At 44.8% G+C, this 26,879-nt stretch overlaps 1 protein-coding gene across 1 annotated transcript in view; it reads right to left on the bottom strand.

Moving 5' to 3' along the window:
* Positions 1–26,879, bottom strand: part of DNAI1 (dynein axonemal intermediate chain 1) — a 148,085-nt gene that overhangs the window by 47,288 nt on the left and 73,918 nt on the right. Inside the window, exons 14-16 of the mRNA XM_071580462.1 lie at positions 10,855–10,944; positions 6,263–6,347; positions 4,355–4,434 (exon numbers count right to left, since the gene is read on the bottom strand). Coding sequence (XP_071436563.1) covers positions 4,355–4,434; positions 6,263–6,347; positions 10,855–10,944 — 255 coding nt within the window. The remainder of the gene's footprint in view (positions 1–4,354; positions 4,435–6,262; positions 6,348–10,854; positions 10,945–26,879) is intronic.

Raw genomic sequence — 26,879 nt, 5'->3', positions numbered from 1 at the left:
AGAGCACTACTCCAATTTGCTGAAAGTGTTTTTCTCCTATTAAAATGATGCTAGATGTGTGTGAATAGTAAACAGTTTTTTTATGATGAGACAGGAAAGCAAAAATGTGTCTGTGGTAATACAGGAAACCAGTACAAAGATGACTCCTGAAAAGGCTACAGTTATGGGGGAGGAATACTGTGAGGAAAGGAGAACTCTGAGGACAAAAAACTTAGGAATAATTTCATTAACAGCACTTTGGTTTACACTAGACATTAGTCTGACACAAAACTCCCCCACATCCATGGTGAATGGATGAGTATTTAGTGTCCCTACAAGGCAGAGAGTTTTTTCAGTTTACTAAAAGAAACACTGAGAGTCTATGCAATACAGAAATCAAAAAAGCAACCTTTTTTAGAGGAGGTTTGTATCTGGCCACAGAAAGAGACTATTGCCCAACACTGGCACACCCCAGGTGCTCTTCAGAAGCCACTGACACAAACATGTCACACCTTGTTGTGGACAGGCTGTTACCAGCTACCCCAGAGGCTCTTTGTGGTTTAGCTCAGTGATGCTTGTAGAGATCTGTAATAGAAACACTACGAGTTGCAGTACAGCTTAAAATAGAAATCGAGGCATGTGAACATGACAGCAGAAACAACAGGAAATGGTAAAAGAAAGAACCTGTGGTAATTGATGGCAAATGAAATCAGTCCAGAATCAACTGGACAGAACACATGGAAGCCCCACAGTTAAGGTGGTGAGAAGATGAGGAATAGAACTCAAGTCATAAAATACCCAGACAAGGAAAACAACTTTGCATAAGATAAAGCAAGACTAGACACTGAGACAAATGATCTCTCTATTACTAAAGGGTCACTGGAAGTCAGAGCCTGTCCAGAAACCAGTTTGTCATTGTCATTTGAGAGATGTGATAAGGATTCAACAGCCAGCATCCTTTGCCATTTGTAAAACCACATAATCCTGTCCTGAACACAAAGATACAAATGTTCTGGTGCTTAGTATGAGAGAATGAATGAAATTACTTTTGTTTAAAATTAGAATAACCTTTTCTTTCTATTCAGTCTTGCACTGAGTTTTATTATATTCATTTGTTACACTCTCAAGCAAAGAGCCTAAGACTGAACAAAACCAAAATCTTACATAAAAATATTCAAATCTCACCACAATTTTTTGGCTGAACATCTGTTCATTGGGAAGTAATTCTGGCCAAAGACTTAAAGCCTTAAATATTTCAATATGAATCTCAGAGACCATGCTTTTCGATACCAAAGCTGAGCAATTCCTAAACAGCAAATAAGATATGCAAAGAAGCATACAGAATTGCATTACAGAGCCATATTAATGCAGAAACAGTTTCTCCTCTACATAAAAGGGCAATAGATAGGTCTGTGTGTAATTAAGATAATGATTTCTTGGCTTCAGAAACACTATTAACTAAGCCATTTTCAAAACTTCAGCATAATTGTCCTGCAGCTAAAGAATTAACATATCATCATGCTATTTGCAGGCATGCCTTGTCTCAGGAAAAAAAAACCACCAAAAAAACAAAACCCAAACCACATTTCTCTGAAATTCACTTTCCAATTTTTTAAATAAATAATCTAAAATTCAGCCACTTGGAGACCAGCCCATGTTTGATCCCTGACTCAGACAGCATGTAAGGAGTCCTAATGCAGTCCTTATTCGTAATGCAGTGGCAAGTGCAGGAGAGCTGAGTGTGTCACTCAGGGTGGCCACAGGACCTGAGAGCTGCCCAGGCTGCTGTGGGACTGTCCCTGCTCCCAACAGGGCTCCAGCAGGCAGTCCACAGGTAGCTCCAGTAATTGCAGTATTTCCATAAAGCACATGATGGTAGCCCTTGAGAAATGTCTGGAGAAGCAGCTGACCCCCAAACTTTTGAAACTGCTTGTAGCAAACTCCTGGGGGATGCTGAGGATGCAAGCACTCTTCCCCATGTTTTGGTAGATACTATGGAGGTCTGCCTGTGCTAGACACAACATTTCTCTGCCCAGTGTGAACCCCCACAACCTGATGGAAGATGGGCTCCTCCTGCCAGTGGGAACACCAGAGTTTCATAGGGCAGTGTTGCACAATGTGTGAGAGGTCCAACTTTTCAATAAGGGTCACCAATGCAAGAATGTTACTCATCAGTAACACTGAGGATGAAAGTGATGATCCTTTGTAACAGTATCTCTCTGCATTTATCCTCCAATAAGTGGTTAAGGTATTTCTGTGACTTTGCTGGGATCACTTCTGATATTACAACTCCATTCTAGTTCTAGTTTTATTGAAAATTATCTAAGGCAGAAACACCTATAACTTTTTCAAGGTATATGCTGCCAAATTCTCTTCCTATGTAGTGCTGCCCCATGAAGAATTTCCTTTCCTATGTAACTCAGCCAGGATACCAGCCAGAACATTTCCCTTGAAGGGTAACTGATGGCCTTCACCTCACATTGACATCCAGTTAAACTCCTCCAGGTCCATCACTTTATTTAAGCACAGTGGAATTTAAAACATGTGGTTCTGTACTGCCTTTTGCTCAGGACTAGACACAACACAGTACACAGAAATCCTCCCTAGTTACTGCCTGGCAGAGGGAGAGATTTCAATCAGCATCAACCCTCTGGAAGGGACACATATTTGTTAAGTACAACTTGCCTAAATGACTGATACTGACTTCAGAATATTATTTCCTTTGGGTTCTTATTCTGTTTCCTATTCCTCTTGTAGGTGGGCTCTGGGGAAGAAGTTTACATCATCCTCTAGGGATGGCTGGGTGCATCTGCTCTGCATGTCAGCCTCCTGTGGAGTGTCCAACCCCACACTTGAAGAGCTGTGGCCTCAGATTCAACAGAGTCCCAAAACCATCTCAGAGGAATGTTGTGCAACAAACAGTTCTATGAGGGAGAGGCTACTGGCTTTATTTTCAAAGCTAAATACAGCAGAACTCAAAACTTCCTATTTTTAACTTGATATCTTAAGAAGACACGATGCCTGTGTCCTTCTGTCTGTTGGTCTCTCCTCACAAACAAGTTTTGACCTCACTGGCAATTGCAGCCAAAACTGGCTGCATGTGGGACTTGGCAGTATTGAGGTCTTACACAGTCTATTAAAAGGGACAGCCACGGAGTACAAACATCTGGGCAGTGCCCCCAGTGTGCTGCTGCCCTCACCACGTGGCTGCAGCTGGCCCACAGGTCCCTGCTGGAGCTGGGCACTACAGCATCAGGCTGCAGGAGGGCACTGAGGGGAGGCAGCCAGCACTGCCTGCAGGAACCAGGGAAGAGTAACGAGGCTGGTGAAAGGACTTGAGTACAAGTCCTGTGGGGAGAGGCTGACGGAGCTGGGGGTGTTTAGCCTGGAAAAGAGGAGGCTCAGGGGAGACCTTATCACTCTCTACAACTCCCTGAAAGGATGTTGTAGTCAGGTGGGTATTGGTCTCCTCTCTCAGGCAACCAACAGTAGGACAAGAGGGCAGGGGCAAATTCTGCCAGGGGAGGTTTAGGTTGGATATCAGGAAGAAGTTCTTTACAGAGAGAGTGCTCAGGCATTGGAATGCCCTGCCCAGGGAGGTGGTGGATTCTCCAACCCCAGAGGTTTGTAAGGTGAGACTGGACATGGCACTGAGTGCCATGATCTGGCAGTCAAAGTGGGGTTGGATTAAGGGTTGGATTGGATGATCTCAGAGGTCTCTTCCAACCCAACTGATTCTATGATTCCATTCTATGATTCTAACTAAGGGCTACAGCATGGAGGTGGGATCACTGAGCTGGGGTGATCAGGAGGAGGAAAGGGTGAGTGGGTAGTGATAAACTGGAGATGGAAGAGCAAGGAGAAAGTGTGACTGGATGTCTTTCCCAACCTAAATAAGTCTATGATTCTATGTAATTGTGGAAGGGAAGGGCTGCAGGACATTAATCCATAGGAAATCTGGCTTCATTAGCCTCACTGCTCATGGGATAACAGGACTAAAAAGGAAAAGAGATTATATTTTTCCTGCCATTTTCCCCACATCCATGAAGACAGAGGATTAATGCCTTTTAACTTCTTCTCTGATCATACATAGCATTTCACTTGCACAGCTGCAATCCACAAAGCATTTTTCTGGGATGCAGTTTGCATGAAAAATGTTCCTGCAAAATAGGGTCTTAATTGGGTCTGTGCAGAGAGCTCCCTGTGACCCTCTGCAGCGCTGTGCTGGTCTCAGGCTCACCACAGGCATCCCAGGGCAGGACCAGGCTCTGAAGTTGTGCTTTGTTAACACCTGAGCAAACAGCTCAGATTATGAACCTGAAAGACACGTATGGGTTAGGGGGTGTAAAACAAAGAATAAAGAAATCATTCCTACCTTATAGATCTTTCCCTCTTCAGTACCAACAAGAAACAGATAGTCTATCTTTTTGTGAAAATCAAATGATGTCCCGGAGCCTGTTAACAGAAGAAAGGTCTGTCAGACAGAGAATTGGTTCAGCTGGACAGCACATGCTCCCTGCCTGTGGTAAACACACACTGTCTGTGATTTCAGAAGTGATTTATTAGCCAGAAGCTCACAAAAGAAATTAAAGCCACGCCTTCTGCTAACACTTTCCAAGCTGTGCCTGTCCCCAAGACCTGCAATTGGAAAAGCCAACATGGAGATAGGGAAAAGGAAACTAAAAGAACTGGAAGGGAACTGGAACAACAGTTTAGCCTGGGATTCATTTTGGTGAGAATTGCAAATGCCTGGTGCAAATGTAAACATTGTGAGGATCAGGCCTGCCTCCTATTGGGAAAGAACAGATATTTTCTTTTTGTTTAATAACAATGAAAATATAAATGGTTTTCCATGCATAAAAGAGCTCAGAGAGGAAACATGCCATCATACCTCCCTGTGCTCTTTTTGTCCTTAACTCTGAACGTGTTTAGCAGGCTCACTTCAGCAAAGCCAACAGCAAAGGATGGGATTTGGGAAGAGAAATCCTCTGCTGGGCATCTTGTTGTTGTCAAAAGCCCTGAACTGAGCAACATCGTGAACGGTGTTAAAACAGGTGTCAACCACAACAGGATGTGACTCATTGAGATTTTGTGGCTTTTGCTCCAGAGGCAGATGCATCATCACCCAAGAACGCCAATTCACATGTTGGTGAAAGAAAACTTCAGCAGGGCTCTTGAGCAGAAGATCAGGTGAGTGCCAGAGCTACTTGGAGCAACCATTGGAGGAGAGACAGAAATAAGCAGACAAGGCTCAGAAACACATAGTTACAGAGAACTTTCTGCACAGGCAGCTGTCTGAAATGTTATGTCTTTAACGTTAACAAAATGTAGTTCTCGAAGGAATTGTCATGGTAATTTCAACCATCTAATACTGTCTGAATTTTTAACATTTAAATAGATCATTAAATATTCAAGACAAGTCTTTGAAAATCCATTTCACAGTAACACTAACAAATAATCCCAAAGCCCCTGAGAGTTCTGCAGTGTACTGCTTTAGCTGGTCTTTTGCAACCTATGTGGTGCTGCAAACCTTCCCAAAAACAAACTGCTCAGCAGTTACTAGCCTAGAAACACAGCAATTTTTAAATGCAGAGCAAGGGCCCTCTCCAAACATAGGTCCCATCTTCTCTGCCAAAAGCAGGTGCAGAAGGATGATAAGATGATTCCTCAAGGATTTCCTTGTGCAATCCAGGACCTCCAGAGCTGACTCATCCAATCCTGTCTCAAACACAGGAGGGTCAGGAAGAGAGGATTCAGCCTAGAAGGACTGCACTGACTCCACTTTGTATGGAGGGAGCCTAACACAGTAGTTCAGAATAGATGCGGTGCTTTTAAAGAGCCAAAAACCTGATGGGGCAGCTCCCAACACCGACTGGGTGGTCCATGCACCCAGAAAAGGGTAAAGGTTGCTTTTCATCTTGACTTTGCCAGTCCATATAAATGTCTGGTAGGAAGAACAAAACTGATTTAATTTTGACATATACAGGTAATGCCTGTGCCTTATCTGCACAGAAATATGCCAGTGAAATGGACACTCTCTGAATTAGTGTCCAATTTGTCTTTCTATACAAGTAAAGACAGTATGTAACCAGCAAAATTTGACTCAATTAGTGGCCATTGCTCCAGACAGACTTTGCCCTACTACATGAAGAAAGCAAGAGGCGTTACCCTCCTTTAGCTCCTTTCCATCTCAACACTCAGCTCCCAATTTAACTTCCCAGAATGACTGATTAGAGGCTTTGTGTCAGTAATTAATCGGCATGGCAAGGACTTGGGCTCTTACCAAGCGATTGCAGCTGCAGCCCCTCTGGCCCCTGCATCCTTCCCTCCACTGACAGCTTGATGACATCCATATGAACCAGCTCATTCTGCAGGCAGAGGAGATTCCACATGAATAACATGCTTTGCAACAACAATACAGAGACATTCAGTACTTTGGAATGGCAAATTTTATGGAGGAATTTTAAAAAGCTGTCCAAAAGTTGCTTAATGTTTCACATTTGGCAACTTGCTAGCATGCTGCTTTACATAAAACCTTCAGGAAACTGACACTGTGGTGCACTGGAACTGAGAGACACTGGTACACTACCTCAACACATGCAGCTGACCTGGAAAACTTTGGGTGTTGGGGTCAGTGTTTTTTAGTGGAGGTTGACACAGTCAGCTTAAATCACTGTGTTTAGTTAAGTCACTCTGCTAGTTTAAGATGGTTATTTTGAATTCTCATGGAGCTAATGGATAGTCACTTAACACCTTGCCAGTCCTTGCTTCTTAACATATTCCTGTTTTCCCCAAAGCAGCCTCAGTTCTTAATAGTCACAACTCCATAGGCTTTAGGATTCAAATAGCAACAACCTCCAGGAAGCAGCTTCCTAAGGGAAAAGTGCCCCATGTTGCTGTTCTCAGCAGAGCTCTAAAGAGCTCTCCTTGCCAACCAAAACACTGCTGTGCAAGGTGGTGTGAACAGGGGAAAAAGGCTGTGTCCTGAACAGTTCACAGTCAAAGTGTGAGACACAAGACAGATGAAAATAGACACCATGTGGGTGAATACAAGGAAACTACCAGAGAGCAAAAATACACACTCAAACTAGCTTTGGGAGTTAAAACACCACTGCAGAACAGAGCTGGTTGTGAATACAGGAATACCCTGGGGCTCCAGAGGTCTCTTCCAACCCCAACCACTCTGTGATTCTCTGATTCTGTTATAAAAAGAACAAAGAACTAAAGATTAGTGAGCAGTGTGGGCTGTGGACTGGATGTTATAATGAATCTGCAGATTTCCCACTGGAGCACTGTGAGAACAAAACATAACTTCTCAGTTCAGTGAATTAAGCTGTAGTTGAAGCTTCTCTAAGCCCAGAGCAGGACTGAGGTAGAAAAAGAGATCCTGCCTGGCAAAGTCAATCCCAGGGAATTCCATCTCGGGGAATGTGGGAGAAGATCTTATGAGCATCTGTTCATTACTGCAGTTCAGAGAGGACGATGTTCTATAAGGGATTTTTATCATATTCTGGAGGGTACAAATTTACAGAAAGTTCAAGAAAGGTCAAACCCCATACAGTAATGTACTTCCTTCTCACTAATTCTCACTGCTGCACACCCACATGCCCTGGTCTCTTGATGGCAGTAAATTGTTCTCTTAGAGAGCAGCAAGAAGCAGGACAGACTCCTGCAGAGTTCTACCTTAGTGGCTCTTCTTGCACAACATGTGTTACAAGAAGTCTGATTCAGTGGGCAAAGGTAGGAGTGGTGTTAAGAGAGAGGCGCTAACAGAATTGGAAAGTGTAGCACCCAGAGCAACCAGGAGCAGAACACATTCCACTGCACATCCAAACAGTGCTGGTGGGCTCTTGGGAGTGCAGTCAGGACGTGCTGAGCAGGCAGTTGTCTCTGCTCAAGCTCCCAGCTCTGCCTGCTCTCCAGAGAGCCTCTGCCCTGTCCAAACCATGGCAGATGGACACGAGTCTGGTCTAAAGAGCAGCTCTGGAGCTGCCTGCAGCTGATCATACTGACATACCCAGTGTGGCAGGCCCAGAGATGTGCCAGCACCCTATCTCTATGTTCTGGTGGAAAGACAAGCCACAGGAGACCTTCTTTGTAAGCACACACCTTTCTGTAGTGACTCCCAGCACCTTCTCCTGGCCAAGGCCCCCATGGAGAGCTCCTGCACTCCCTCTCCTTCACAGGGGATCTCACTTGTGCAGACTTCCCTGACATGGTGCTTTTATCTTTCAACCAGCTTCACGGGCTGAAAAATGCATCTGTTCCTGGGGCTATTTGTCATTAGAGCTGTTCGCATATTCCTCTGGGTAAACAGACTGCTGACAGTTTGGCCTTCCAGGAATAGTGAGCAATAATATGTTGCTTCTGCCTAATAATTTTAGAACAGTTTGTAAGCATTAGTGAATCAGGCCTTGCAGCTGCTTGTTTCTCTTTGGTTGTTATTAGCCTCAAGTAATGAAGAAGGCCCAGAGCTGTTCAGTAATTTAGCTCTAGGTCACATAGGGAGAATGAACTATAACTACTAATCAAACCTGGGAATGCTGAGCATCAGCCTGAGAAGTAATGCCATGCTGCATCCCAAACAATTCCTGAAATGGCTCTGACATCTCCCCTTTTGGACAGGCACCATGTGCACCCAAGAGTCATCCAGCTGCAGAAGTCCTGCATCCTTCCTTGATATTTTACACCTACATGATGACCCAAAGTCAAGTCCAGACAGTCAGTACACACAGTTCCCAGGCTGTTCCATGAGGTTTGTCCACAGTGCTTGTGTTCATTTTTAACAGAGACAACCACTACAGTCAAGGCAGAACAACTATTCCTGGCTAATATTTGACAGCTCTTTTATGCAAATCTTGAGTGTGGCTTCCTAAATATTCAGCTGGAAGTAAGAATGAATTTATTCACTTTGTGCTCTCAGCTTTGGAAGTGTCAAACAGCTCTCAGTGTTTGAAGAAGCTTTACTTCTGGATAGTCCAGTCAAAAAGATTAACAAAGCACTCTTTCATTTATTCCCTATTTGCACTGTGGATTTGCAGAACAGAAGACCTCTGGAGTATCTTCAATTTTATTCTAAGTAAAACCCAGAGAGAGCTCTTTCGTAAAACTGGAATTCAAGCAGATTGTCCATTTCTCCTTACTGGATACAAAATTCCCCTTTCAGACTGTTTCTTGCTTTCCCTGTTGAATCTCTGTCCAAAAGAAAAAAAAATCCAGACAGCACCCAGACTTTTGCTCTTTTCCACTCCTGCCTATTAGGTATAGACCAGATCTGGCAATTTCAGAGGTAACTTGACTTAAAAAAAATTTAAAATTGTGCTTTTCACGTGGGTATGGCCAAGTTTACTACAGTAATGCAAGGAATACGTAGAATGACACTGTGCTAAGTGGGTGCAGATCTTACAAGTCACACCAAGGATGTTTAGAAAGGAATATCTACATGCTCAAGGGACAGAAAAGACACAGTTTATGATGTGGGAACACAGCGAATCACAGAAATATTCCCTCTGCGAGGTGAGCTGCTACCAGAGTACATCTGTAGACTTCTCTGAAGAGGCTTCACCTGGTGTTTCCTGCCTCCTGAGGTAACCAAGCTGAACACATTCAGTTTGTTGGGGCTCATCTGACAAATGTAAGCTGTCCAACCACCTCAGCAGGATGTGTTTGGCTGTAGGCATTTACTGCCCACTTAGCACAAATCTTTGGGGCATTTCTGTTCGGGGGTTAAAACAGGAGCTGTGCTGGGACACTGTTGGCCTGTCATTGTCTAGGGACCTCTGACAGCTCTTTGGGGAGAAGGACTTGGGACACACTTCCAGAAGATATTTTCAATTCTGAAGCTGCATGTATGAACCTAGAGGAGTCTATAAAAAATAACATCAAAATTCGTGCCATCTGCATGTGCCTACCCTGTACCTCAGAAGAGGCTCCTCTTCCTGAGGTGAACATGAGACTAGGATTTACATACAATGCTAGACATGAATCCTAGCCGTGGTAGCAAAGTTTTAAAATTCCAGAACATATATGTATAACATATGGTATAACACTGAAAAATGAGCACCCAAGGACGTAAAGAAATTTCTTTGTTGCTGGGGAATAATGGGGCAGCTGCTTCAAACTCATATTTAGGGCAATTCAATTTTTTTTTTTAGTAAAATATTTGAAATCTTCAAATGAAAAATGAAATACCCAGCAGAAAAAAACCCCACATGCTGGAATTCAGAGACATAAATCTAAGGGTCATTTTGGGACATTATTGGTAGGTTTCTATCATTGTATGTACTCCAAAAGAAAAATATTGTCAAAGTCAGGGCATGCAAACTATTTAACAGCAGTTGTATTGGCAATGTCGTGACAGGGGGAAACCCTCTGCATGCTGCCATCCCACTGCAAATGTGAACTTCCTTGGTTCTACTTTGGCCATATGGAGAGAAAATTGCATTGACACTCTTCCATTTCAAACAGAAACCTGTAGGGAGGCATGTTGGGGGTGAGAATCTTGAAGTTGTGGAAGAAAGCAGATTATTCTGTCTCTGGATGACCCTTCTGGGACAAGGACAGTTTCAGAGCAAGGACCAGTCCTGAATTCCTGCAGCACCCAAGCAGGAAAACAATCTTTGATTTTTAATTCCATGGGGTGCTGCAGGTGCAGGCAGGATGAAGGTTAGATCCTGACAAGGAGGAGGCTGGCTCTGCTCATTTCAGAGTTTAACATGGACCACCAGACCCAGCTGTGACTGCACCTGCAATCTTTTGCTGGCCCTTCTTTTGAAACCTGGCTCACTGGAAATAAAAATAATAAATAATTGGAATCTTGAGGTAATTGATTACAATTTGACTGACTGGAAAATGGAATTGCCACCTACTGTTTACCTTTACTAAAGTCCATGAAACAATCCGCCCATCTGAGGAGACAGAGAAGAAGTTTGAATTGTTGTCCATGTCATCCTTCTGCCACTTGACCTTAAAACAAGAAGAAACAAGAAGACAGTTCCAGTCAGCACAGGGCACTCAGGCAGGATGGAGTCCCATGCCCTCAGCAGGGTCTTTGAAACCCCTCTTGAGGAGCAGCTGGTTTCCAGACCAGAGTGTGTGGCAGGTACGAACACTTACCTCCAGAGGCAGCTTTCAAAGTGCTCCCAGCACTCCTGGCACTCACCTTCGTGCAGGATGCTCCATGAGGGGTGAAGCCCCTCTCATAGAGACTCTGCATCTGCCCAAGGCCACCTTCCCCAGCAAGGATGGGAGCACTACCACCAGTAGGATGGGCCTTGTGAGGTGCCTGAGCTGTTCACCAGGACTCTGCACCACAGCCGACACCATCCCAGAGGTCCCCAAACACCATGAGCAGTGCCACAGAACGGTCCCCAGACACTGGCCCTGCACAAATTACCTCCATCACATCCGACTAATTAGTCCAAGTGCCATGCCATATGGCTATCCTTCAGCCAGACAACCCCAAATTAGCTTTCTGTTCCTATGTGGGGTGCAAGCAACGTGTGACAAAGGTCCTTGGGGCACTGCTGCTTCAGGGAGATGAAAACACCTTCATTAACACTGAAATCCTCCCTACACCTTCTGTTTGCCTGGTAATGAGATTTGCCTTTTGACTGTGACAGTTCAGCAGGAGAGATTAGAACTCAGATAAATGGCTTACAGTTTAGAAGAGACATTTCAGTTAGACCAAAAGCATAAAGAACGCTCGATTTTAAGATCTGGGAATTCAATCAGACTGAGAGGAAAAGGATGACTTGTCACTGGGTCTGTCAGCACACACTCCTGTGGGCATCTGTCAGTTCAGGACAGGGACAAGCACCTCAGATGGTTCTGCTGAGCTTTTCAAAGGTATATCTGTTCCTGTCCAAGCAGTGCAGCAGATAAACTACCCTAAACATCATCCTATAAACATGATAAATGGGGATGATTATCCTAGAACTTACCAAATACTCTACCCATGACCACCTATCTGGTACCTGTTCCAGAAAACAAGGAGTATTCTCAATACTTTAATTACACAGATTGGGCATTCCTATGACAGTTCCTTGGGAAAAACTGTTAATTCTCTTTTGTAAAATTATTTATACTGTGAAGTTCTGTGGAGCATGAAAATCCAGCAAGAGACTCAGCAAGGAGTAGTTAACCCTCTAGTGAACTGATTTCCTGTCTATTACACACTACTCTGAGGAAGAAAAAGCAGAACGTAAAAGGCATCCATCTGAGAAAGTATCACAATGCAGTTCCAGGACCATAAGATACAACTGAAGAGTCTGGAGTGGCACACAGCTTTGAACATCCTTGTAGAGGTGAAATTGTAAGTCTCCACGTAACCACTTTTGCTATCTGGCATAAAGGAATGGCGTAATTCAATATGGTCCAGAACAAAATCGTTAATGATAAAGAGACAGGTTCAACAGCAGAGTGATTGCCAAGGCTGGCCATTGTGCACAAAATGTGCTGGGTATGTCTATTCCAGGAACATCTCCCTTGGATCATGAGCTACTGCTGACACTGACAGTCACCAGCAGCTGCCTCAGATGAAGGGGCTGGTGTAGTGAGGAGTTTTAATTCAAAGTGAGAAATGCAGAGCTCAGGGGAACAGGATACAAAAACATGTCCAACAAGGCTCATACTGGGCACAGAAAAAGGGTTGGCTTTTCCAATCAGAGATTTTAAAAGTGTCACTCTAAAACTGTGGACAATAAGATGTTTTTTTATGTCCAACATAGCTCTCCTCTAACTCATATTATTTCTCTTCAGTTTACTTTCCCTAATATTTGGGAAAAACAGTCACACTTCCAAGCCCACCACATCAGCAGGAAATACACAGATGAAGGTTCAGCAGCTAGAGTCCATCCCCATTGCCCTGTACAGACACACTCCTGAGTCCTCATGTCTGTGCTAACACATAGAATCATAGAATCGAGTGGGTGGGAAAAGACCTCCGAGATCATCAAGTCCAACCCTTGGTCCAACTCCAATCCCTTTACCAGATCATGGCACTCAGTGCCACATCCAACTCAGTTTAAAAACCTCCAGGGATGGGGAATCCACCCCCTCTCTGAGCAGGCCATTCCAATGCCTGAGCACTCTCTCTAGAAAGAATTGTTTTCTGATCTCCAACTTCAATTTCCCCTGGCAGAGCTTGAGCCCGTGCCCCCTTGTCCTATTGCTGAGTGCCTGGGAGAAGAGACCAACCCCCACCTGGCTGGAACTTCCCTTCAGGTAGTTCTAGACAGTGCTGAGGTCACCTCTGAGCCTCCTCTTCTCCAGGCTAAACACCCCCAGCTCCCTCAGCCTCTCCCCACAGCACTTGTGCTCCAGTCCCTTCCCCAGCCTTGTTGCTCTTCTCTGGACTCACTACAGCCCCTCAATCTCTTTCCTGAACTGAGGGGCCCAGAACAGAACACAGAGTGTTGCAGGACCCTCATCGGAGTGGACCAACAACACAACTGCTATCATGAGCTCATGGGGTGGTTTCCCAATCCAATTCCTTTCAGTATTCCCCAAGCAAACAGCTTTCCTTGGATCTGCCCACTGCAAATACGCTCCCTCTGATGGAGATTCATTCAAGGTCTTCACTCTCAGTGCTCAGTTAGGTCTCACATCTGCCGCTCTCCAACCTTTACACACATAGGTGGATTCACCAGCCCCAAAAAGCAAGTAGCCTGACTTGCTTGGGGTGCTCGTTCCTACATTCAAAGTAGTCAACAGTAGCTGAGTTAGGTACATATTGTAGACAGCTTGAAAACAGTCCCTCGGGGCATCAGGCTCTGCCCTGAGGTGACTGTCAGCATCTCTCAGTGATGCTAGCCTGAACTCCAGCAATCACAAATTGGCATTTAATACTTCCAATTTTCCTTCAACACCTCTGGCACTTTCAAAGTGTTTGTGATCTTTCTCCTCCTGACCTCTGAATCCCATAAATGCTTATTAGAGTAATTAGCCTTCATGATACTGCAATCAAATCAGGCATCTGCTCAGCACTGGCCTTTTCTCTGCTCCCAGAGGCCTGTCAGCATGGCACAACCTCCTGTCATCAGCTGTATCCACGCTGTGCAGGGTGGAGCATTTGAGGAAAGAACCAACTGTCTGTGTAGTAGCAAGAAGTTAATTCTTCCCTGAAGCATGTGATAATCAACCCAGGATTTTGGCTCTGTGAAACAATTTAGAGCAAAAGTTCAACCATGATACAGTAAGACTGAAGAAGCACATGAAAAAGGAAAGTATGTGTAAACAGCAAAGAGGAGACAGGCAAACAGAAAGCAGCATTTTATGTTCCTGATCCTGATGAAATCTGTAACAAAAGCAAGGATCTGGGTGTCATTTTTTCAGTGTAATCTTTAACCTGACTATTTTGTAGTGCTAAATCAGTGAGTGAAACTCATTTCTGTTTGAAGAACCTACCTCTTTTCATTTCTTAAAACCTGTTTATTTATAAAGGAGTTGAGACTATTCAAACCCTTATTTATTTATGGAAAAAATAGATATTAAGACCTGTATATTCATTACTATGTACAGCAGGTTAGCAGGGCAATAATCCATTCATTCCTAGCAAGAGAATACTATCATTTTTATCTATGGCAGCTGGTAATGGCTCCTGCCCAGCAGGAGATTAGACCATTTATCCACTCAGATTTGAAAACTCCCAAGTTTCTGATGTCACTCCTTTGAAAGAAATAATGCTTGATCAGTTTTCAGGGCACACAGGCTGTTAGTTACTCGCAGTGACACAGTGCAATTGGTCAAACCTTCCTGGCCAGGAGGCTGATCTGGGAGTGGTGCAGCAGCCATGGGCAGGCTCTGCCTGCAGCTCCATGAGGTTACCCCAGCAGCTGCACAGGCACATCCCCCTGGCTGACCCTTGGCTTGCCAAAACTCAAGTGTGCTGTGCCACATGCAACACATGCACATTGACTGATGAGCAATTCCTCCTTTTCCTATTAATTGTCTTTCAAGGAGCTCTTTGTTAGCATTGCAGTACCACGGCCCTGCTGGCAACTGCTCTGTGTGAAATAACAGCCTTTTAGCCATCCCACGCCTGAAAAAGAAAATAATAAAATCTGCCGCAGGGAGAAAAGAGGAAAGACTAAGGCATTTTCACATCCCCAGGTCACCCTTACATGAACTGGCCAAGTAACATGCTCAGATGACTTTGCCTGGCAAACAGCTCCTTGGGCTGCTGACGAAAGTCTCTGCCAATGTGACCTGGGGACCAATTCCTTCCAGTGCCAACCCGGTAATCAGGACAGTCCTAGGCAAAGCCATCACAGCAATGCAGCACATCCATTCTGCTCTGGGCAAGATCAGACACTTCCCTGCCACTGGTGACACAATTCACACAGGCTGCTCTCACAAACCTCCAACAACAGGCATGCAGCAACATCCCTGTAGATACATCAGTGCTTAATTGCCCTTATGCAGGAGATTTCCTCTACCAAGAGTCAAGCCAATTACACCTTACCATCTCCCCAATGGACACAATGAACAGTTTATTCCCTTTTCTACAAGTCTTCAAACAGGCAAGAAAAGGCTGTTGTTCATCTTCCGTTCTCTTTTTCCCCCACTTGAATTCAAACCAATTGCTCCAACTGTTGCCTCAAGGTCCTGCCTTCAGGACCCAAACCTTCACCATTCCTGTTCTCCCCCTTCAGCCCTTCTCTGCAGCTGTAAACATGGTACAGGGCCACCCTGGGGCAGCAGTTACAACCTCCTCTATCTTATATTCTTGATAATTAATCAGAATGACACATATCTTTGTCTTATTGCATTGCTGACCACTGCCAGTGATCTGCTAAACTCTCCCCTTTGGGCACGTTGTCTAAGCAGCCATCTCTTCTTTCATATCTGTGCACTTAATTTCCCTTTTCTAAATTCAGTATTTGTTCTTGTCTTTATTGAATTTCATCACATTGATTTTTGGAATTTCTTCCAATTTATCAAGATGATTTTGAACATAATCATGTACTGCAAAGTGTCTTGTCCTCCCAAAGAGGTCTCCCTGTTCTGTAATTGGAGTTGTTTATGAATGTATTGATCAAAAAAAGACCAGAACTGACAGTTGGAGGGTCTCACTTGAAGCACTTTCAGAGTCTGACAGTGAGCTCTGTATAACTGTTCTTTAAACACACTGCCTGAGCCACCTAAACAGCCTCTTTATGGTGATTTTACATAATTCATATTTCTCTACTTTGGTTATGTCACTGTGGATCAAAAGCTTTAGTCAAGTCAAGATGGATAGAGGTGATAACCTTGACTGCCTCTCTCTTCTCCATGAGGCCCATTTCTCTGAAACAAAGGAAAGAAAAGAAATTATAGTGGCTTGACAATTTTTTCTGGACAAATCCATGTCAGCTTCTCTGAATCACCTTATTGTCTAGACATTTACAAACAGTGTTGCCATTTATTCAAGAGCTCTTCCAGTCTTTGAAATTGGTCTGCCTGGTCAGTAATTCTCTGAGTCCGATGCAAACATTTTCTTCCAGGTACTTTTTCATTTCTTCCATTCCTTACAGGTCTTCCTTCCTTTCTCTGGCCATGCTTGTCCTACAGGCCAGAGTGCAGCCTGATGCACTGCTGTGCTCTCATCCACACTGTTCCTGTCCCTGTGGCTAGCTCTGGATCCCTTTAGAGTGGGTAAATTGTTCAGACACTGGTTTCTGGGCCCTGGAACTCTGTCCGTGCCACTGTCCCTCCTGCATGCAAGGACAGTCACTTTTAGGAAAGCACTGCAGAAAACTTTTTGCCAGACTTTGGCTCTACAGCATCACTGGAAAGTGTTTAGGGATTGATGACAGCAGACTATCATATTTCATTCTGCCCATGTCACAGGTACATGAATGTGTGTGGGTCCGTAAGTGACAGCAGAGTGATCCTTCCTTTCCTCCGTGCCCCAGAGCACACCCCAGCCCTGACTCTGAGTCAGGTACTCACCCAGTTCAGATACTGCCAATGGACTTGCACATAAACACCAGCCTCAGACTCTGTTTAAAATGCAGGATGGATGTAGCCCAAAACCACTCCGAAATACGTGTAATGGTCTGAAATTGCTCTGGTTACTTCTTTAAGTACTCCAGGGTATGTTTAAGCCAATCTTGCTGATGAGCAAGACCTGGTCTCATCTAAATATTCTTCAACATGCTTTTTCCCTATTCTGACCTGTGCTTTTATCCTTGTTACATTAATCACACTAAGCAGCCAGTCTCAGACACTTATTGTAAGATTAAACGATACAGCATCAAATATTTCATCCTTATTCATAACACTCAGTATTAGCTGAAAGCTTGCTTTAGTAATGAGCGTATATTCTGCCCTCCTTTAACTTCTAATACACTTTCCAAATATTTTCCCCTTCCCTTTTACAATCCAGGATAATCACAGCTCATTTTGCACATTCACTTTCACTTCATTAATTTAGCTTTGTGTTTTGCCTTAATACTCAGCTTTAGACACATCTTTGTTCCTCTGCCTGAAGTGTCTGTAAGTCAGGGCTGAGCTGATGTAGCTGTACAGCCTTGCCAGAGGCCTTGCTGTTCTGCCCAGCCCAGCAGCCTGGAGAGCTCACCCACTCCCTCCTTAGCTGAACAGAGCCACAGACTCCTGTAGAAGTCCAGCTGTGCAGCACAGCAGCATAAATGCTTTCCAGCCCCTCTGGGCTCTCCCAACCACCCACTTTCCCCCATACCTTGGGCACACACAGTAAGCAGTGGGATTTGGACATTCCTCCAAGCATTCACACTTGCTGAAGACTTTTACTCAAAGCTTCCCACTGGCAGACATCTGCTCCTGGAGCAAGGATGCAAATACTCAACAGAACTGGCCCACAGCTCTCTCTGGGTGTGCCTGACCTGGCAGCAAAGCACTGACACAAACCCACTGTCCAAACCACATTCCCCGTGTCTGTATGCACAAGTCTGGGCCAAAGCAAGGTGCCAGCAGAGCTCTGGGGCTCTCTCAGGGTAGAAAAGCTGAAAATGTGCTGTGATTTAGCAAGGGCAGAGGCTCGCATGGATGCAGTTTGGCTGCACAATGGCCCAGGTCACCCAGCTGCCAGATGAGCCCTGGGTGGGTTCTTGCAGAGACAGACAGACAGACAGACAGACCGACCAAACTCCAACTGGGAATACCCATCCAACCCCAAACAGCTGTGTGCACCTTTGGTCTGTGTATTGGACACTTTCTCCATTTCACAGCTAGTCTATCTTTCAGTCTGCCTCAGTGTCATGCTGAGGGCTCATGCTGAAGTGTAGATCTACACAGTAAGTTCCTCCACATATCTACTGAAGCCAGTCTGACTTGCCCTGTTCTCTGGTGCAAATATTCTCCTGGACTCCCTCAGAGCAGTCTCTGATTTGAGCTAAGATGCAGTCCTTTATTTTTCTCCTGTCACCTCCAAATGTGTTTCTTATTGGTTCCTGACAAAAACTTTCAGCAAAAGAGCATCCAGAAACATCAAGTCAATACCAGCACAGATGAAATCTTTCCCATTCTCTTCCTACAATGACAAATTGCATTTTTTTGTTTATCCTCCTCCCTGTGTAACTTGTCTCTGCTGTTTGCTGAGGGATCTGCTGCTGTGAGAGTCTCCTTGGACACTCAGTTTATCATGAGTCTGCTGACTTCTTGTTTTGCTGGAGCAAATAGTTTATCCCTCCTTGATGCTGAGACAAAGGAGTGCATCTACAACAAAGTCCCCAAATGCTTTCCATCAAGGACACTGTCAGCTATTCTTCCTTTGCTGCTTATCATGTGCCCCAGCCTGGTACTGTAACTGGACCTTGACACCTCCCAGAGGATCCTCTGCCAGCCATGACAAATGAAGCCAAGCCCAGGCACTTTGAAGAGTATGGGGAAAAAAGCAAGGCTGCTCCTGCAGTCAGTCACAGGAGAGCCCCACAGATTATTGACTTGTTCACCTTGAAAGCACAGGGTACTTCACTCACAAGCAAAGTAACTCTGTCATCAGTTCTTATACTTCAAGAGACAGGCAGAGCAAGGTTTAGAGGTGAGTAACAGGGCAGTGTCTGGAGCCTCTTCTCCCCAGGGCCAACATGGACAGCAGGACAAGTTTTCCTGTGTGGAAGTGGGAGAGAGGAAGACAGACAGATTTACTTCTCACCATGGTTAGCTGGGATAAAGACAAAGAGTGAGCTAAATCCAAATGACTCATTGTCCTAGTTCAGCAGGAGGGACCAGCTAACCCTGTGTGGGGGTGATCAAAGCTGTGTATTCTATCCCCTCTATTCATTCCCCAGGGTCAATGGGTCATTAGCAGCAGCTGCCCAGGGAGCCATTATCACCTTCACACCCAGCCTGAGGGGGGCGGAGCTGCTAATGGGCCATCAACAGCTCAACACCCCCTGGCTCCCACAGTTAATCACCCATTGTGTGAGTCCCCGCCCAGGGGGAGGGACTGAGTGCTCCCTGAGGGTACATAAGTGGTGGGTAAGAAGACCTTGGGAACTTCTCGTCGGATCCAGAGCAGCAGCAGGACCTTGACAGGAGGAGATCACCGCTCTCGCCCAGACCACAGCCCTCGCCTGCACCAACAGGTTTTTCTTTTCCTTTTGCTCTGGACTTGGGGGAACCACAGGGGTCTCAGCACAAGGGCAAACAAACCCCCTTGGGTTTGTGCCCCAGGACACTGCGTTATACTGCTGGGGTTTTGTGAGTTGAAAGCAATTTCCCTTGTGTGTCAGTGTTGTTATTGTAATATTATTATTAAATTTTAGCTCTGACTTATAATCTCTCTCGTGGTGAGTTCATTTCCCCTGCTGGTTCACCTTTAAACCAGCACACTCATTTTGACTCAGGGCAATAATGAAGATTTTGAAGAGCTGGGATAACTGAGTGCAGACTGGTTAAAGGTCAAAGCAGCCCAGTCAGCCTCTTTGGCTATGTCTGTGCTTGGTGGAGAAGCAGTTCCTGGGTCCTGCTTGCACTTTGAGCATATGATACCACTGTGGCAGAAGAAGATTTGGCTGTGCTCTGGCTATGTGTGGGTCTGGACTTCTCTCCAAAGGTAAGCATGGGCATCCAGGCAGGGATAATCAGCTGGTGCTTCAGTGAGGGGCACCAGGAGCATGGAGTGAGCAGCATGTCCACCTTGGAGCCATCATGGCAGGGTACAGCACACAGGGCTCTTGTCCTGTGGTGCATGCTCAGCAAAGGAGATTGATTGATGGTCTGTACCTCTGCTTTTTGCCATTCCAGAGAACAAAGTATTAAGTCATCCATACAAATGTACAGGATAAGAATATAAGGAACAGTGCATATGGGCTCATCAAACAGAATTTTTTCCTTCCTTTTCATGGTAACAGGTCTTTCAGATGAGTTTTACCTTTAATTTTGTAAGGTTTTTGGTATACTCCCTGTTTTCAGTAGCAAGATAAAGAAATACTATGAAGCTGATGAGTACTTCAAAATTAATTTCCAAGAATGTAGTCAGTGATTTCTTGGCTGCTTGTGAGGACATCTCTAGATTGTTCCCATGAAGGACTATCCTGGGTTCACTTCTGTACAATATTTTCATTAGTCACTTGCATAGTGAATTGCAAAATACACAGAATGTTTGCAGATGGCACAGTTGAGAGACAGAGGATTCTGTCAGGATCAGGATTCAAAGTTATCTCAACAAACTGGAACATAGTCTGAAAATAATACCTGAAATGTGACAAAGATGAGGGGAGAGGGGCACAGACAGAAAGAAGAACATATATAAGCATGTAGAAACTGGGGAATTTCTGGCTAAGTGACAGTAGTGGAGAAAAGGATCAGAGACTGGTGTGGGAATCAGCAAATTAATACTGCTGGAGGGGCACAGCAATCCTTTCCTCATGCTTTAAGAGGTGTGTACCATACAAGACACAGAAGGCAGTGACTCCAGTCTGCCATCGCTGGTGAAGACGTCTAGACTGCCCAGTCTCACCTTGAGGAAGGCACTTCAGGAATGATAACACACTGCCTGTGACAGCTGAGAAGAAGTGGACACTCTCAAGGCCTCTGCTGCTTCTCATTTCTGTGATTCACAAACAGTTCCCCAGTTCCAGAACGGAAGGTTCAGTCTGATTTTAAATTCAGTCTCACCTCTCACATGTTTACTGCATGCCACGTTCAATCACACTGTGACTGTTTCATTCACTGCAATAGATGAGGCTGCTTTGTATAGCAAACAAGTCTTTTGACTGTGAGTAAAAGCTGATTGAGGGAGATAAACGAAAATTACTTGTTACTTAAAAATAAATTCATTGAAAAGCGTTCTATCTTAAAATCTGTATTTTCTTTCAAATGCAAATGTTTCAGCTATGACAGTAATCTGCAGATAAGGAAGCTGCTAAGCAAAGATTCTCAGAGCTATTCCACGCTTTGTAGACAAATTTGTTGACATTTTATCATGCAACAAGACAGAATGGATCAGCTCAATGTGCTTAGGAGGTAAACTTGCTCCCAGGACAGAAGCCATTGCAGAGATAAGGTCTGTGAGGAATAACTCTTCCTAAAGAGGAGTCACTAAGAGTTAAACACTTGGCTGTACTGTTTGCCTTAGAGAGGAAATGGTTTAGACATCTGATGACTATCAAAATGTTCAGAGATTCCAATGTCTTCCAGTCAGTTTGAGCTTCCTGCATTTCTCTTGCATATTTAATGAGCAACTCTGACCTAAGGTACTCCCTGCTATCCCATCTTATCTGTAGCAGAAGGGATTTGCTCAGATGTCTACCTACTTTACCTACTATATGTCTGTGATAGTAGACATGGCAGTTAGGAGGGTCAGGGTGGCTGTCAGGTTTGGTAACAGAGGACAGGTACTGAAACAGAGGCAGGGACTTCTCCAAAGAAATGAGGCACCACCAAGGTGGTCAGTATGGCAGGACCACATCTCACCAAGCACACAGGCAGAAGGACAAATTCCTTCACCAAAATCTTCTCAAAAACCTCCTGGAACAGAAGACACAGCTCAGCACTGTGAGTAGTTCTCATCTGCAGACTGTCAGTCACCTGCACCATAGGCATGAGACTGGCTGATGACTTTATTCATGGGTACCAGAAAATATAAGGCTTATCTGGTGGAATACGCTACAGACAATGCCTGGAGCTTCTCATCTAATAAATTTACAAATCCTCTCATTCTAGCAGCAGATGGCTACTTGAAAATATTACTACAAGCATTCCTGAGGTTTTCTCCTCCCAAGTCCTTAAAAGCTTCCTGATAGCTAAAGGAAAACAGCTGAGTTCACCAGCCATGAGGAAACACTCTAAAATAAATTCCCACATCACATTTATTCCCATAAACACTCCTCTTCCAAAAAAATATTGCTCTCCTACACCTAAATCAAGTACTCTCCACCTTGATAGCATCTTCCTGCGACTCAGAGCCCCAGGTACCATGTCTTGAGCATCAGTGAGCTCAAGGGTGCAAGATCAGTAGAGAGGAGTAAAGAATCAGGCCCACTGCATCAGCATGTTGTTCACAGACCACCCACAAATTTGGGGTGCAGGAGAAGGGTAGCAAAACCTCTCCTACTAAAGAGCACATGAGGTGATACCGGGAGGGACCCAATAGTAAGCAGAGAGCACGACCATGGGAGTGCCACTGATGCAGGGCAAAGACCCAGCCTGAGGCTTGTGCATCACTCGTGCTTCAGAGACTCAGATTTATCTGAAGGAAGCAGAGCTCAGCTATAAATAGCACTGGATAAGGCTGGCCCTACTTTCAGTTTGTTTTCTTCCTGATGGGATTCGGAAGCTCTGCCTTGCACAGCTTTGCACCGGGAACCTGCTTGTGTATTCCGCTCGCAGCACCTCCCAGTGTGTTTATTAGGCTGGCACGTTCACAGCCCAGGAGAGGCACCAGACATCAGACTCTCACCTGTTTGTCCCGTCAGGGGCCACATTCCCATGTCAGAAACAACATACAGCTGAGCCACAAGTGCCAGAGGCCAACAAAGCTCGGGAGTATTTAAAACCAGCTGCAAATCACAGCTCTCGGTTTCAGTTCTGACTGTGCTCCTGGAACAAAATTTCCAATTTACAGACAAAATACAAAGTTTCCCACTCCATGTGCAGGAAAAGCAGACTCACATGGCAGGCAGGTTTGCATCCAAATCTCCAAGTTGTCTGATGCTGCTAAATCAGAGACAGCACCTGGAACGTGCCTGACAGAAGGTTCCCATCACCACCAGGACTTGCTGCAGGGATGGGGAGAGATGGCCCTGGAGCCTGTTGGGTGCTGAGAGTTCTGGACACTACATCGAGCTGTGGCAGCTCTCCATGGCCCCAGGGGTGGGAGAAGGGTGGGAACCATCGCCAGCCTTGGCTCCCTCCGTCTTTGTGTGTCAGTGTGACCTTGCCTGAACCAACCCTGCCCAGCCTGTCTAGCTCTGCCATTATCGCCCTCTTATCCTTATTTCACTCTCTTCAGAGCAGCACTGTGTTTTCTCACAGGCTCTATCCGAGCCATTAAGATCCATCAGTGTATTCATATAAATACTATAAAGCAGTAGAACCGGATTCAAAGATCCAAGCAACCAAACAAATGCATTATAACTTCTCTGCTATTTTAAACCTCGGGCCAACATTTTCCAACATCCCAAGGCTTTCATGGACTTTTAAATTTTACAAGTGCCACAAACTAGCACCAGTGCATCTAAAAGGCAAATAAAACTTGCATTTTGCTTGCAGACATCAGAAAGGAAATAAACAACCTGAAAACTCACAAAAGGATGGTTTCAGTCTTAAGTAAAAGGAAGAGAACAGAGAACAGCAATACAGTACAAGGAGAGAATCTATTTAGCAAGGAACAGTGAGAGCAAAAGGTAGAAAGTAAGTACAGCATCTGTATGAAGTACAGAGGGAAAAACAGCATCCAAGGAGAAAAAGCTAATTTTCAGACAAACCTTACATGGTCTGGAAAGGATGCATTGCAAGACAATTTCTAACCCACAGGAATCCACAACCAAGGCACAACTTAAAATAATCAGTTACAGAAACTGAATCTCCAGAAGATGCAGTTAGATACCATCTCAAACAATGCAACATCGAAGTTAAAGGATCAGGGATTTTATTTGTTATTGTCAAAGTAATTTAAGAATAAGCATTTGGACACTTACCTTGCCTAAACTTTGAGTGGCTTAAAAAGTGTCCAAATGGTTTTGAACAAGGTACAAGCATGCTTCAAAAGACTCCATCCAGCATTGCCATTTCCATCACCTCCAGCACACCCAAACGAGTCCAAAGCTTCCAGATGAATTTCTGTGGCCCAGCAGAGCCTCTCCACAAAACAGTGAAACTCAGCTCTGGGGGAGACAGGGTTTCCTCCAGTAGGGCTGGGTTTGTAGTGAGCTCTCCCATGGACCAAGGACAACCAGAAAGCTGCTGAGCTTGACCCTGATTTCTACTACAAGCGTACAGGAACTCTTCCCAAGTAGAGCCCTTCCTGCCCAGTTCCCTCCAGGAGAGGCTGAGGATATGACAGGTGTGTGTTGGCCCCCAAATGCCTCACAGTGCTGCAGTGAGGAACGTGGTTATGGAACCTCAGCAGACTGGCACAACTCCAGCTGCAACGCTGTTACTGAACACAGAATTCAGTGTAGGGAGCAGGACTGCAGCTGAGGGCTGCTCCAACAAGGAGGCCTCTGACAGACTGAGATCTCTGGAGCACAAGTGAATGCTGGCTGGACCAGGGCTGCCCTTCCCTCTCCTCTGTACTTCTGTGCAAGCACAGAATAAGTGAAGTGACCTCTCTGGTGAGGATACCGTGGCTTCTTTTACTCCTGGGATGTCAGAAGCTCATTAGATTTTTGCCCTGTTTGCACTGGGTCAGGTATGCAAGGCACGGTGAGTACCTTGAAAAATGCAGTAGAAAGCTGGAGCTGAAGAGAAAGGTCTTCTGTGCAAACATTGCACTGACCTGCTACAAAAGACACATACAGTTGTCCCACATTTCTCTGGAGGTTTGGTGCTAAATGGTCCTCACTACCATTTAGCTACATAGGTTTATGCTCTATTTTCCTTCCAGGCTACACTCTTGCACTTGCCAGCCCACATCCTGATGTTCCTCATCCTATCTTGGGTCCAGCCTCCTTGATTTCAGGTCTCTGTTGCTTTCCTTTCTTCTCCAGATTTCTATTTCTGCTCTAGAGTTATCCCCTAGCAGTACCCTCACAGAGTTGAATGAGATGTTTCTCACTAAACTACCCTCAGCAAACATCTATTTTGTGCTTCTTAGCAGTGAAGGCAACAGGCAGGCTGTTGAGGCTGTCCTGAGACATCTGATCTTTATTCTGACCTTGATAACAACCTTCTGTCTTCCATTTTTCTTTTATTTCCTTTGCATCAAACAGTTTGTTTGCCTGAAGCTGAAGGAACAAAATATTATGAGAAGCAGTAACATCTCAGAGGCAATGTAAGCTGCAAAATCTGTTTGTCTGACTGCAGATGACAGACTTAGGAGAATGCCAATCATCAGAAATAAAACAATGTGCTGGTGTGACAATGGATTATGAACAAAATGCTTTCCCTTTTCTCCTATGTGCAGCAAATGTGATCGGCCTTCCTGAAAGGCCTTTTCTGTGGAGCTGTGCACAGCAGCACAGAGAGGGGTGGAGAACAGCAGGCCATGCTGCCTTAAAGGATTTTCATCTACTTCCAGCAGCAAAACGAGATTTCAGTGGGTCGGGAGTGGCTTCATGAACTGCTAAAGTTTGGCTACTTATTTAAGGACTCAGATTGGAACACAGAAAGTAGAGATGGAGGAGAGATCACACAAGTACTGGGCAAACTCTAACAAGCACGTTTCAGGTGTGTTTTACCTGGTTTACACTTGAGATGGGGCTTTTGCAAGTTCTACTGGGAAACTATTCTGCAAGCTGACACTCCTTTTAGTTTCCTTTTGCAGTTAGCAGGCTGCTACCATTCTGACTTGTCCTTTTTGTTCAAACCTTGAGCATCACATCCAACCTGAATGGCATTTGGTGTGGAATTAGCCAGCAGTGGCCAGTCCTTTCTCTTCCCATGGAGAAATACAGGGCAGGAAATATTTCCCTCCGGATGCCCTCTGAAGCTCCGTGTCATCAGCTGCTCAGGGAGGCCAGATCAGCTCTAGTCAATTAACAATGAACAAAGGTGCTTTTCTAACCAGTGATCTCTCCATAGCAATTCCAAACCACGCTGTGGCTGCAGAAATTTGCTTTAAGAACAGCCAAAAGAAATGTTCCCGTTGCAGATCTTAGGGTCAACACTCTGCAGTGGGAATTTAGTCAGTAACTCTGATGAGCAAGTAAAAAAATAATAATTTCCAACCCTCTGCAGCATACTGTCTCTGTACTAATCCCAGCACCTAGCAAAAATAATGTCCTTTTATTTGATGTGAAAGTGAACTAGAAGCACACACTGAAAACAAATTTGTCAAATAAAATGTGTTTCAGAAGGGAGATTGAACAGCAGAAATGTTGACACAGCAGACAGTTCCAGTTATCAATCCCTGTTTCTGAACAGCTCCAGGTTCCAATCACTTCAAACCCAAAATATTTAGTATTTCCCAGTGTAGAAAGGTAAGAGCACTCTTCTCAGCTACAAATAAACCCTAATCATTATCTTTTTTTAAAAAGAAAGGAGAAAGAACAAATTCCAGAGCTAGAAAGGGGGAAGGGTCCATGCTGAGAGCCCCTTTCCAGGAGGGCGTCACTTCTTCCCAGAGGACACTGCTCTGGGGGGCTCTGGGTGCCAAAGTCTAATCCAGTTGTTCCAGTTTGGCACCCTCATTAACATCCACTGCCAAGCCCTGGGATGTGAGCCATCGGCTCAGAAAAATACACTGACCAGGAACTTGCTTTGTAGGCTTACTCAGAGATGATGGGAGTGCAAGGATTTTGCTGACTATCTGAGCATTATTTTGATTAAAG

The sequence above is a fragment of the Pithys albifrons genome, chromosome Z (assembly GCF_047495875.1).
Source record: "Pithys albifrons albifrons isolate INPA30051 chromosome Z, PitAlb_v1, whole genome shotgun sequence".
NCBI lineage: Eukaryota > Metazoa > Chordata > Aves > Passeriformes > Thamnophilidae > Pithys > Pithys albifrons.
This window is presented reverse-complemented; position numbering and strand designations above follow the sequence as displayed.